At 29.6% G+C, this 13,351-nt stretch overlaps 1 protein-coding gene across 1 annotated transcript in view; it reads right to left on the reverse strand.

The window, feature by feature from the left end:
- Positions 1-567: 567 nt before the first annotated feature.
- LOC143042643 (proton-coupled zinc antiporter SLC30A9, mitochondrial-like) overlaps positions 568-13,351 on the reverse strand; it is a 41,330-nt gene continuing 28,546 nt past the window's right edge. The window contains exons 17-18 of the mRNA XM_076215052.1: positions 4,452-4,565; positions 568-711 (exon numbers count right to left, since the gene is read on the reverse strand). Coding sequence (XP_076071167.1) covers positions 667-711; positions 4,452-4,565 — 159 coding nt within the window. The 3' untranslated portion in view covers positions 568-666. The remainder of the gene's footprint in view (positions 712-4,451; positions 4,566-13,351) is intronic.

A 13,351-nucleotide genomic window follows, 5' to 3' on the forward strand; every position in this document is an offset into this window, starting at 1 on the left:
GTTTTAACATTTTTTATCACATCCATCATCAGGGTTCTTTCTAAGGCGATTCCATGAGTCCTGGACTCACCATTTTCAAAACTGGTGAGACCAAAGATGCATCAAGATTGAAAATAGTATGTAAAAATTGAACACACATATCATTTCTTAGCAAAAGTTTAAAAGTAATCTAGATCTTATGTCAGTTCATTGGTTTATTAGGTCATGGAGACTTTAAAATATTTTTTTTTGCAATAAAATATCTTCTTCTTACTGTTAGACTCACCATGGCCAAAAAAGACGATGCATTGGACTCCTGAGTGAGAACCCTGCCCTCATAGAGATTTTGAGAAGTTGGCAGGTATGCCTAATTGAAATTTGTTTTAACATTGAATGTGGTTTTAACATTTGTCATCTCATCCCTCATGAAGATTTTAAGAAGTCGACTTTATTGAATTTGGTTTTAATCTTTTTCATGACAGTCAGACACATAATGTTTTACCATAGTGCCATATATGAAACATAGATAGGTACAACACTGGCAATGATATTTGGTTGTGATACCAGACATAAAAAAAAGTTATTACATAAGTGTGGACACAGATTATTGTCTTATCACTGTTGTCAGACACCAAACTAGGAGAGTAGTACAACACTAATGATGAGATGAGATGTCATTTGTTGTCATCACAAGGCTTCTAGGTCAACATGTCTTATTTCAGGATATTTGGACTGAAAAATAAATAAACATTAATTAAGGTATTCATTAATTTATTGCTCATTAGAGTCATAAACATGTATTTATACTTCAAAGGAGTAGGGGCTTTAATGGCCTAAAATGGCCCCAGATTTACAAGATAATAAAAGTTCTAACAGAGCCGATTTTTCTCAATAAATTATTAGAATATGAGTAAATGATTTAAAAAAAATGTTTTTATTTACCTAAAAAAGGTTCAATGACGTCACAATGGAAGGTGCAAATGACGTCATTATTGGGAAAATAAGCAAAAATACCGAAAATTTGATGGTTTTTCTTAATTTTGACCACCGCACCATGCTTGCACCAATTAGAAATTTTTACATTTTGACAAGTTCATACATATCAAACTTCGGATAAAAAATCTTTTTGGTGCAAGGTTGGTGCGATAGTTTATTTTATATTTTTCATAGCAAAGCGGAGCAATAAAAAGCTGAAATTTGCCGTCCAAATTGGACCTTTTCATCTGACAAAGTTTAGTTTATACATTCTTATGCCTATAGAAACTTATTTTTTTTTATGAATGTAAAGTGTATTCCTAATTATATTTCCGTAAGTTTATCTAGTTAAACTTCTTTAAAAAATCCGACAGCAATGAACTTCATGTGTAAGGCAGTCAATAACAACTTTGAGGACATTTTTTTTAATTATGAAATTTTAGATAGACCTTCAATATAACAAGATCTGTACATTTCTGATGTTTTTGCTAATTATAAATTCAAAATTTGTTGTTTGAATGGGGCAATCTTCTCTCTCTGGTATTAGGGTCAGATCCATGATTTATGTAACGAAAAGGGGGGGGGGGGTATTTTACTTAAATTTCCATAATTGGCGAGAAACACGAGATTTATTTCGAAATTGAAACTACCTATATTCCAATTGGATGTGTCTTTGTGGGAAATGTGCATAGAGAACAAGTTCTATAAAATTTGATGGTAAAAAACGGAAATGGCATCAGGTAGACTATCCATATATCCGTATAAACATGTATATATAATTATATAAGTACGCCTGAGCCTGTGACAACTCTACAACAGATTTATCCATTATATCACCAGCAGTGATGGTAATACATGGCTGTGTACATTATGTATATACAACTCGTCTAAACATCAACCCAACAATGTAAGATCTGTAAATTTGCAAATGTATATATATATGGATAATTGACCTTTCCATGCATAGAAACAAGAGCCTGAAGTCCGTAAGCATACTACATGTCTGTTACCTTTTTAAAGGTTATGTTTTGAATAGTTTCATAATCATGCGTAAAAATGAAGTGTAAATTTCAAAATGTGACCCGGCTTTGTTGTTAAGCCCCATTTGTGGGCATTATGTTTTCTGGTCTATGCGTCTGTTCGTCCGTGCGTATGTCAGTCTGTTCGTCCGATTGTCCTTGTGTCTCGCTTCAGGTTTAAGTGTTTGGTCAAGGTAGTTGAATCTGACATCAGACTCAGACTTTTTTTGAAGTAAATTTTACTGTGTGTATTGTGTGTTTGATTTTTCTATTTGCCTAGAGGTAAAGGGAGAGGGGGTTTGAGATCGGAAAAATAACATGTTTAAATCTGCCGATTTTTTGGGCCTGTCCTAATCTAGGATTTCCTGGCCATTGTTAGTCTTGCGATTTGGGCATCCATGTACTAAAGACACATTCTTGTTTTCAATAATTTTGACGAATATATAATGAATATTGTGATGATGATCAAAGACCAAGTCATACGACACTAAGATTAGTGAAGGCGAAAAGTAAACTAGTCACATGGCAAAAACTACAATAAAACAAATAATATATATATATATATAATGAATATAGAAAAAATCTAAGAATACAGATTTATTTGATATAGTAGCATGTTCCAGTTTTGTAATTCTATAGAATGATACGGTTATAAGTCTGGACGACTGAAATAGATAATAAAAATAAGATGAATTTCGAAAAGTCAACCCTAACAGTCCTTTACATAAGTCTAGAGGGGGGGGGGGTACTTCAATACTTAATTGATAGGGGGTGCCGCTGTTTTGTCACCTTACCAAGTTTTACATTTTAAAAATATATACCTTTTCATAAATTGCGTAGGAAAAAAAGTTATATCATATATATCTGATAGTTTTCTTAACTTTTCACTTATTCAAGCTTAAAAAGGTGTAAATAGAAGTGCCTCCCTTCAACCCCAATCCCTTCCGGAAACATAACTACTGTCATGGAAATACTCTGACTTTTGAAAACACCCTTTAATGCATGTGTCTGTATCTATTTATTTAAGATAATCAATATTAAGATTTCTTAGCGCTAAATGTGTCTTAACTGTTAATATATTATTCTTCTAGTCGCTGATAAGTGAGACCCAACCCAGCATCAGATGCACATTCTGTATATATCGGCAATACCCGGTGTTTTGTTTTGTTTGTTGGTGTTTCAATATTGCTTTCCCCCTTAATATTTACCTTGGAGTTCGTTTCTTTTTACAATTTACATCTTAAATTGCCTTTCTGTTTCAATATATTTGAAATTAAATCTTGTAAATAAAAAACAAATCGCGGTTGCCATGGGCACAGATATGTTGCTAGGGAGAAACAACAGTGAATTTGGCAAAAATGTGCAATTAATTATGTAATATTTAAATAGTGTACAAGTGTAAAGTTCACTACATGCTAAACAGGTTCAATTTCAAATATAGATATATTAAAGCTGTATAATAATCATATTTGATGAGTTTAACTCCGCCATTTTAGTGGTTGCTAGGCAACAGAACAAACAAGCTAGACCCAAAATTCGATTATTTTCAGATGGTCTATGGTATAGACCCACAACATGACAAATTAAATGAAATTTGGGGGTGGGGCCAAAAATGGCCCTTATAGCCCCTAGTCCTTTAAAAATAAAGTTTTTATATACTACAATGGATAAGTCTGACCGTAAAATACATTTACAATCTTATCAAAATTGAACCGAAGGTCGTATTACTTCTAAATACCGGAAACAATTCGGTCAGAAATCCGGGTGAAACGGGTAATGTTAGAAATTCCCGGTACCGCGACGCTAAAACGGCCTGGGGAGAACACTGCCCGCCGGGTAAAGAAAAACTCAATTGGTTGCTTAACATCTAGTGGCAATTATTTCTTGTCTGTTTAGGACAATATTTCCATATTAGAGGCCGTCCAAGATGAAAGTCCAGGAAATTTGGACTGCCTTAGAAAATGAGGGTTTAAAGATAGGGGCATACATTTAGCCTTGCAACAGGCCACCAACAAACCCCACTAGTGTTGTTGCAATGGTTCTTCACATGCAAAGTGTGGTACCCCTTTTACATGAGGCATCACACTTAACATCCCCATTTTCTGATTGGATGTTGCTGCAAACTTCTAAATCCCTTACATTCAAACAAGTTTCCATCTTTGGCTAGGGTTTTACTGTCGTTTGGACGAAGACATATGGTAAATATTGCCATTCCACAGTCACACTTATCAAAATCTGCTGAAATGTACTGCTTTTGATTTATTGTCTTCCCTTATATCAATTCTTCGAAGGCTTTTCTGTATGCAGTGACCTTAACCACAAAACCTCTTGTTTGTAAAAAGTGTGATGAAAGATTTTTGATTTTTGAATTTTTGTGTCTTAATGCCACTTTTAAGCCTTTAGGATATTTAATAGGGACCAGTTTTTATTGGTGGAGGCCGTGATAAAGAAAGGTGAAATATATACTTGATAAAATACCTTTAATAATTTTTCAATTCTATCAATTTCTTCACCAAGGGAATCAATTAACTGTTGTCCATGTTTCAACATGAATTCCTCTGCATCGGTGGACGTCTGTAAATCCTGCATCTCCTAAAACAAACACAAGGTATCAAAGGTATCAGGATTATAATTTAGTATTATTACCCCAGACGCGCGTTTCGTCTACATAAGACTCATCAGTGACACTCATATCAAAATATTTATTAAGCCAAACAAGTAAAAAGTTGAAGAGCATTGAGGATCCAAAATTCTAAAAAGTTGTGCCAAATATGGCTGAGGTAATCTATCCCTGGGATAAGAAAATCCTTAGTTTTTCGAAAAATTCAAAGTTTTGTCAACAGGAAATTTGTAAAAATGACCACATTATTGATATTCATGTCAACACCAATGCGTTGACTACTGGGCTGTTGATACCCTCTACAAACACAAGGTATCATTGTGACTTTTGTGTGCTTCTCTGTCCTATATGGGCTCCCATTTATTTGTATTGTAGTATTATCATGTAATGTTGTCATTTTAATGTTATATTTAACATTGCGATAAAAGCGAGGTTTGGCTAGCCACAAAACCAGGTTCAACCCACCATTTTTTTCATAAAATATCCTGTACCAAGTCAGGGAAATGGCCATTGTTTTATTATAGTTTGTTTCTGTGTGTTGTGTTTCTGTTGTGTTGTAGTTTTCTTATTATATTAGTTGTGTTTCCTTAAGTTTTAGTTTGTAACCTAGATTTGTTTTTTTCTCAATCGATTTATGAATTTCGAACAGGGGTGTACTACTGTTGCCTTTATTTAGATCAAGAACAACAGTAAAAACACCATTCCATTTATTTCTATTTCAAGTGACAAATACAAAATTCTTCATCTTTAATGATTGCATCATCTTTTGCTTTACTTCAAAAGGTCATATTTTTGTAAGCATTTTGAGTTAGTTTAGAAATCAGTTATACTTTGATATTATTTAAGAATTGAATGCTTCTTTTTGTAACTTTATTGGGGTGTAAAAGCGTTGACCGAAGTACATTTGTATGAAGCGTGTGAGCATGGTCAACGCTTTTACAACCCTAACATTCAATACTTATAATTACATTTTTTTAGCAATAATCATGAAAACACAAATTTTATTATTGTTTTATTTAATTCACCTGTGCACTTTATTGTGAGAGCACATGTTATCATGAATGAAAAGTTTTATTTGGCAATGCAATTGCTTACAGAATAACATGTGATGTGCAGTTAGCCAATCAGAATAAAGTATCATAATGAAACATACATCTAATGTAATTGTTGATTTAAATTACACCAGGTGCTCCGCAGGGCCCAGCTTTATACGACCGCAGAGGTTGAACCCTGAACAGTTGGGGCAAGTATGGACAAAACATTCAAGCGTGATACAGCTCTGAATTTGGATTGTGATCAAATTTTTGACATTATATGGGTTTTTTACACAAAACAAATGTCAAGATTTTACAAATCAATTAAAGATTTCTTCTTTAAACTTATTTAAATCTAAAATTAAATAGTTGACACAGCATAGGTTTCTGACACAGAATGAATATGGTCTAATGAACTTAAAATTTTTTTTTTGCCTTTGAGCAATTCACTATGCTGTTGAATATTAATCCTCTCAAAAAATATTGAAGAAATTTTCTTTTTATTTATGAAATCTGAAATGAGAAAAATTTAAACCCCCCCCCCCATTTTTTTTTCACATCCCCCTTTCCCTTTTTCCAAAACTGATATCAATTCAAATTTCTAATGGAGTTTGCAACAATAACTACTCTTAAATACATCATAAAATATTAAAATGTAAAATAAAGTGCTTGTTATCACTGAATGGTAAAGATTGGTTGGTAGTAAAAGTGAATATACATTGTATATTGTATAAAACAATGATTTAAGTTTATTCAACTACTATTCTGAACAAAGAAAGATAACTCCAATTGAAAATTTCTTGCTATTGCACAATATTGTGCAATTAGATATTTCTTGCTATTGCGCAATACTGTGCAATTGAAAATATTTGCTATTGCACAATACTGTGCAATTGAAGATTTCTTGCTATTGTGCAATATTGTGCAATTGAAAATTTCTAGCTATTGCACAATACTGTGCAATTGAAGATTTCTTGCTATTGCTGAATACTGTGCAATTGAAAATTTCTTGCTATTGCACAATACTTAATATAATAATTTTGGATCCTGATTTGAACCAACTTGAAAACTGGGTCCATAATCAAAAATCTAAGTACATGTTTAGATTCAGCATATCAGTAAAGCCCAAGAATTCATTTTTTGTTAAAATCAAACTTAGTTTAATTTTGGACCCTTTGGACTTTAATGTAGACCAATTTGAAAACGGGACCAAAAATTAAGAATCTACATACACAGTTAGATTTGGCATATCAAAGAACCCCAATTATTCAATTTTTGATGAAATCAAACAAAGTTTAATTTTGGACCCCGATTTGGACCAACTTGAAAACTGGACCAATAATCAAAAATCTAAGTACATTTTTATATTCAGCATATCAAAGAACCCCAAGAATTCAATTTTTGTTAAAATCAAACTAAGTTTAATTTTGGACCCTTTGGACCTTAATGGAGACCAATTTGAAAACGGGACCAAAACTTAAGAATCTACATACACAGTTATATTCGGCATATCAAAGAACCCCAATTATTCAATTTCTGATGAAATCAAACAAAGTTCAATTTTGGACCCTTTGGGCTTCTTATTCCTAAACTGTTGGGACCAAAACTCCCAAAATCAAACCCAACCTTCCTTTTATGGTCATAAACCTTGTGTTTAAATTTCATAGATTTCTACTTACTTATACTAAAGTTATGGTGTGAAAACCAATCTTGAATAATGCTTATTTGGGCCCCTTTTTGGCCCCTAATTCCTAAACTGTTGGGACCTGAACTCCCAAAATCAATCCCAACCTTCCTTTTGTGGTCATAAACCTTGTGTTTACATTTCATTGATTTCTATTTACTTTTACTAAAGTTATTGTGCGAAAACCAAGAATAATGCTAATTTGGGCCCTTTTTGGCCCCTAATTCCTAAACTGTTGGAACCAAACATCCCAAAATCAATCCCAACCTTCCTTTTGTTGTCATAAACCTTGTGTTAAAATTTCATAGATTTCTATTCACTTAAACTAAAGTTATAGTGCGAAAACCAAGAAAATGCTTATTTGGGCCCTTTTTGGCCCCTAATTCCTAAAATATTGGGACCAAAACTCCCAAAATCAATCCCAACCTTCCTTTTGTGGTCATAAATCTTGTTTTAAAATTTCATAGATTTCTATTCCCTTTTACTTAAGTTAGAGTGCGAAAACTAAAAGTATTCGGACGACGACGACAACACAGACGACGACGCCAACATCATACCAATATACGACCAAATAATTTTCATTTTTTGCGGTCGTATAAAAATACATGTGTTAAAGAAATATATATGTTACATGCAGTTTAATATAAAATTTATGCAACAGCTTAAACAAGTGGGCATAAACATTTAACAGGTGCCATATCGGCTGAAGCGAGAACAAGAATGTGTCCATAATACACGGATGCCCCACTCGTACTATCATTTTCTATGTTCAGTGGACCTTGAAATCAGGGTCAAAAATCTAATTAGGCATTCAAATTAGAAAGATCATATCATAGGGAAAATGTGTACTTAGTTTCAAGTTGAATAAACTTTAAATTCATCAAAAACTACCTTGACCAACATCTTTAACTAAAAACTTTAACCTGAAACACATGCTTTAATTTTCTATGTTCAGTGGACAATGGAATTGGGGTCAACAACCTAATTTGGCATCTAAATTAGAAAGATCATATCATAGGGAAAAATTTACTAGGTTTCATGTGGATTGGACTTCATCAAAAACTACCTTACTGAAAACTTTAACCTGAAGCAGCACAGACGGACAGACAAACGGATGGATACACCAGAAAACATAAATTCCTTCTACTATCCTAGATGGGCCTTAAAAAACAATCTCATATTCCTAAATAAAAAGTAAAAACACAAAATTACTGAACTCCGAGGAAAATTCAAAAAGGAAAGTCCCAAATCAAATGGCGAATTCAAAAGTTCATACAGTACTTGCAACCTTAGGCGTTACTGTTTGACGTGAACTTGACTGATCGGTGAATGATCGGTGACGGATGTTTGACTGATCGATGAGTGATCGGTGATCGGTGACCTATAGGATCCGTCAGATAAGTCAAATAACCTATTTGAGAGTTACCCTGACAACTGTCACCGATCGATCAGTAAATTAAATTTATGCACGGATCGGACGGATACGTATATATTTAAAATTCTTATGTAAACCGAACTCCACAGTGTTTACAATCGATGAACGCGGACCTCTACGAAGACACCTTAATTTACACGTTATAATTTGCAATAAAATTAGTTGCAATACAAAAGTAAAAATAGTTTAACAGAATAAGATGCTTATAGTTTGTGTTGATTAATATTTTCGTATTAAATATTATAAACATCAGAGACATATGATAAATACATAATTGTATTATATGACTCTGTTAACATGAACTTATTTCTACGAAAATGGTTATTGTTGACCGCCATTGGATTTTTGAACTTTTAATAGTTTCGAATAGATTGTTTTTTCATGAAATTAAAAGAATGTCAAAGAAATGATATTAAAAGTTTGTTCCCATTGTTTAGAATTACCAAAATTAATATTCTTTTTATCAAATATTGTACTATTTTATTTGCAATCAGTTATTTTTACAATCTTGAGACAAGTCTTCTAATTAGAATTGAGATATAATGAGAATTAAAATACTTAAACTTTTATTTTTGTGGAATAAGAATGCAGTTGTTGATTTATTTTGATGCAAATTATTAACCATCATATGATTTCAGTACTTTGTGTACATCAGGATTGGCTGTTCTTCATAAAATAATCTTACTTTAAGGAAAAAGATATTAAATTTTTGTACGCATTACCTAAAATGCAAATATTTTTCCATTTTACTGAAAATTATTGACGGCCATTGGATTTTGTACTTTTTATAGTTTAGAATAGTTTTTTTGTTCATAAATTTAAAGGAATGTCAGAGAAATTATACTAAAATTTTGTTCCCATTGTTTAAAATAATCAAAATTATTCTTCTTTTTATCAAAAATGATACTATTTTATTTGAAATCAGTTATTTATACCATCTTGAGACAAGTCTTTTAATAAGAATTCAGATATAATGAGAATTAAATTACTTAAACTTTTATTTTTGTGGAATAAGAATGTAGTTATTGATTTATTTTGATGCATATTATTAACTGTCATATGATTTCAGTACTTTTTGTACATAATGATTGGCTGTTCTTCATAAAATAATCTTACTTTAAGGAAAAAGATATTAAATTTGTGTACGCGTTGCCTAAAATGCAAATATTTCTTAATTTTACTGAAAATTATTGACCGCCATTGGATTTTTGTACTTTTTATAGTTTAGAATAGTTTTTTTTCATAAAATTAAAAGAATGGCAGAGAAATCATATTGAAATTTTATTCGCATTGTTAAAAATAACCAAAATTATTCTTCTTTTTATTAAAAATGATTCTATTTTATTTGATATCAGTTATTTTTACCATCTAGAGACAAGTCTTCTAATCAGAAATTGAGATATAGTGAGAATTAAAATACTTAAACTTTTATTTTTGTGGAATAAGAATGTAGTTATTGATTTATTTTGATACAAATTATTAACTGTCATATGATTTCAGTACTTTTTGTACATCAGGATTGGCTGTTCTTCATAAAACATGCCTACTATAAGGAAAAAGATATTAAATGTTTGTACGCGTTACCTAAAATGCAAATATTGTTTCATTTTACTGAAAATTATTGACTGCCATTGGATTTTTATACTTTTTATAGTTGAGAATAGTTTTTTTTTTCATAAAATTAAAATAATATCAGAGAAATCATACTGAAATTTTATTCGCATTGTTAAAAATGACCAAAATTATTCTTCTTTTTATTAAAAATGATACTATTTTATTTGAAATCAGTTATTTTTACCATCTAGAGACAAGTCTTCTAATCAGAATTAAGATATAGTGAGAATTAAAATACTTAAACTTTTATTTTTGTGGAATGAGAATGTAGTTATTGATTTATTTTGATACAAATTATTAACCGTCATATGATTTCAGTACTTTTGTACATCAGGATTGGTTGCTCTTCATAAAATAATCTTACTATAAGGAAAAAGATATTAAATTTTTGTACGCGTTTCCTAAAATGCAAATATTGTTTCATTTTACTGAAAATTATTGACCGCCATTGGATTTTTGTACTTTTTATAGTTAAGAATAGTTTTTTTCATAAAATTAAAATTATATCAGAAAGATCATACCAAAATTTTGTTCGCATTGTTTAAAATAATCAAAATTATTCTTCTTTTTATCAAAAATGATACTATTTTATTTGAAATCAGTTATTTTTACCATCTTGAGACAAGTCTTCTAATTAGAATTGAGATATAATGAGAATTAAAATACTTAAACTTTTATTTTTGTGGAATAAGAATGCAGTTATTGATTTATTTTGATACAAATTATTAACCGTCATATAATTTCAGTACTTTTTGTACATCAGGATCGGCTGTTCTTCATAAAACATGCTTACTTTATGGAAAAAATGTATTAAATTTTTGTATGCATTACCTAAAATGCAAATATTTCTTCATTTTACTGAAAATTATTGACCGCCATTGGATTTTTGTACTTTTTATAGTTGAGAATAGTTTTTTTTCATAAAATTAAAATTATATCAGACAAATCATACTAAAATTTTGTTTGCATTGTTTAAAATAATCAAAATTATTCTTCTTTTTATCAAAAAAGATACAATTTTATTTGAAATCAGTTATTTTTACCATCTTGAGACAAGTCTTCTAATTAGAATGAGATATAATGAGAATTAAAATACTAAAAACTTTTATTTTTGTGGAATAAGAATGCAGTTATTGATTTATTTTGATACAAATTATTAACCGTCATATGATTTCAGTACTTTTTGTACATCAGAATTGGCTGTTCTTCATAAAACATGCTTACTTTAAGGAAAAAGATATTAAATTTTTGTACGTGTTACCTTAAATGCAAATATTTCTTCATTTTACTGAAAATTATTGGCCGCCATTGGATTTTGTACTTATTATAGTTTAAAATAGTTTTTTTGTTCATAAAATTAAAGGTATGTCAGAGAAATCATACTAAAATTTTGTTCGCATTGTTTAAAATAATCAAAATTATTCTTCTTTTTATTAAAAATGATACTATTTTATTTGAAATCAGTTATTTTTACCATCTTGAGACAAGTCTTCTAATCAGAATTCAGATATAATGAGAATTAAAATACTTAAACTTTTATTTTTGTGGAATAAGAATGTAGTTATTGATTTATTTTGATACAAATTATTAACCGTCATATGATTTCAGTACTTTTTGTACATCAGGATTGGCTGTTCTTCATAAAATATGCTTACTTTTAGGAAAAAGATATAAAATTTTTGTACGCGTTTCCTAAAATGCAAATATTGTTTCATTTTACTGAAAATTATTGACCGCCATTGAATTTTTATACTTTTTATAGTTGAGAATAGTTTTTTTTCATAAAATTAAAATAATATCAGAAAAATCATACTAAAATTTTGTTCGCATTGTTTAAAATAATCAAAATTATTCTTCTTTTTATCAAAAATGATACTAATTTATTTGAAATCAGTTATTTTTACCATCTTGAGACAAGTCTTCTAATCAGAATTCAGATATAGTGAGAATTAAAATACTTAAATTTTTATTTTTGTGAAATAAGAATGTAGTTATTGATTTATTTTGATACAAATTATTAACTGTCATATGATTTCAGTACTTTTTGTACATCAGGATTTGCTGTTCTTTATAAAATATGCTTACTTTTAATTTAAGAAAAAGATATAAAATTTTTGTATGCGTTTCCTAAAATGCAAATATTGTTTCATTTTACTGAAAATTATTGACCGCCATTGGATTTTTATACTTTTTATATTTGAGAATAGTTTTTTTTTCATAAAATTAAAATAATATCAGAAAAATCATACTAAAATTTTGTTCTTATTGTTTAAAATAATCAAAATTATTCTTCTCTTTATCATAAATGATACTATTTTATTTGAAATAAGTTATTTTTACCATCTTGAGACAAGTCTTCTAATTAGAATTGAGGTATAATGAGAATTAAAATACTTAAACTTTTATTTTTTGTGGAATAAGAATGCAGTTATTGATTTATTTTGATACAAATTATTAACCGTCATATAATTTCAGTACTTTTTGTACATCAGGATTGGCTGTTCTTCATGCTTACTTTAAGGAAAAAGATATTAAATTTTTGTATGCGTTACCTAAAATGCAAATATTTCTTCATTTTACTGAAATTGTTGACCGCCATTGGATTTTGTACTTTTTATAGTTTAAAATAGTTTTTTTGTTCATAAAATTAAAGGAATGTCAGAGAAATCATACTCAAATTTTATTCCCATTGTTTAAAATAACCAAAATTATTCTTCTTTTTATTAAAGATGATATTATTTTATTTAGGAGTAGTTATCTTTTTTATTAAAAAAATACTATCAGAAAAATATGCATTGATTAAAATTATTTCTATTTCTTGTTAAAAAATACAGCAGTTATTTTTGTAATTTGTTATTTTAAATGCGTCGATTGTGACGAGAATATAGAAAGTCCGTGATTATGATAAGTTTTTTTAAGAATTTTATGATGATAAGGATACAAAAATTTAAAATATTGAAAGAAAATAAACTACATTTATCAATAACTGAT

The sequence above is a fragment of the Mytilus galloprovincialis genome, chromosome 8 (assembly GCF_965363235.1).
Source record: "Mytilus galloprovincialis chromosome 8, xbMytGall1.hap1.1, whole genome shotgun sequence".
Lineage (NCBI taxonomy): Eukaryota > Metazoa > Mollusca > Bivalvia > Mytilida > Mytilidae > Mytilus > Mytilus galloprovincialis.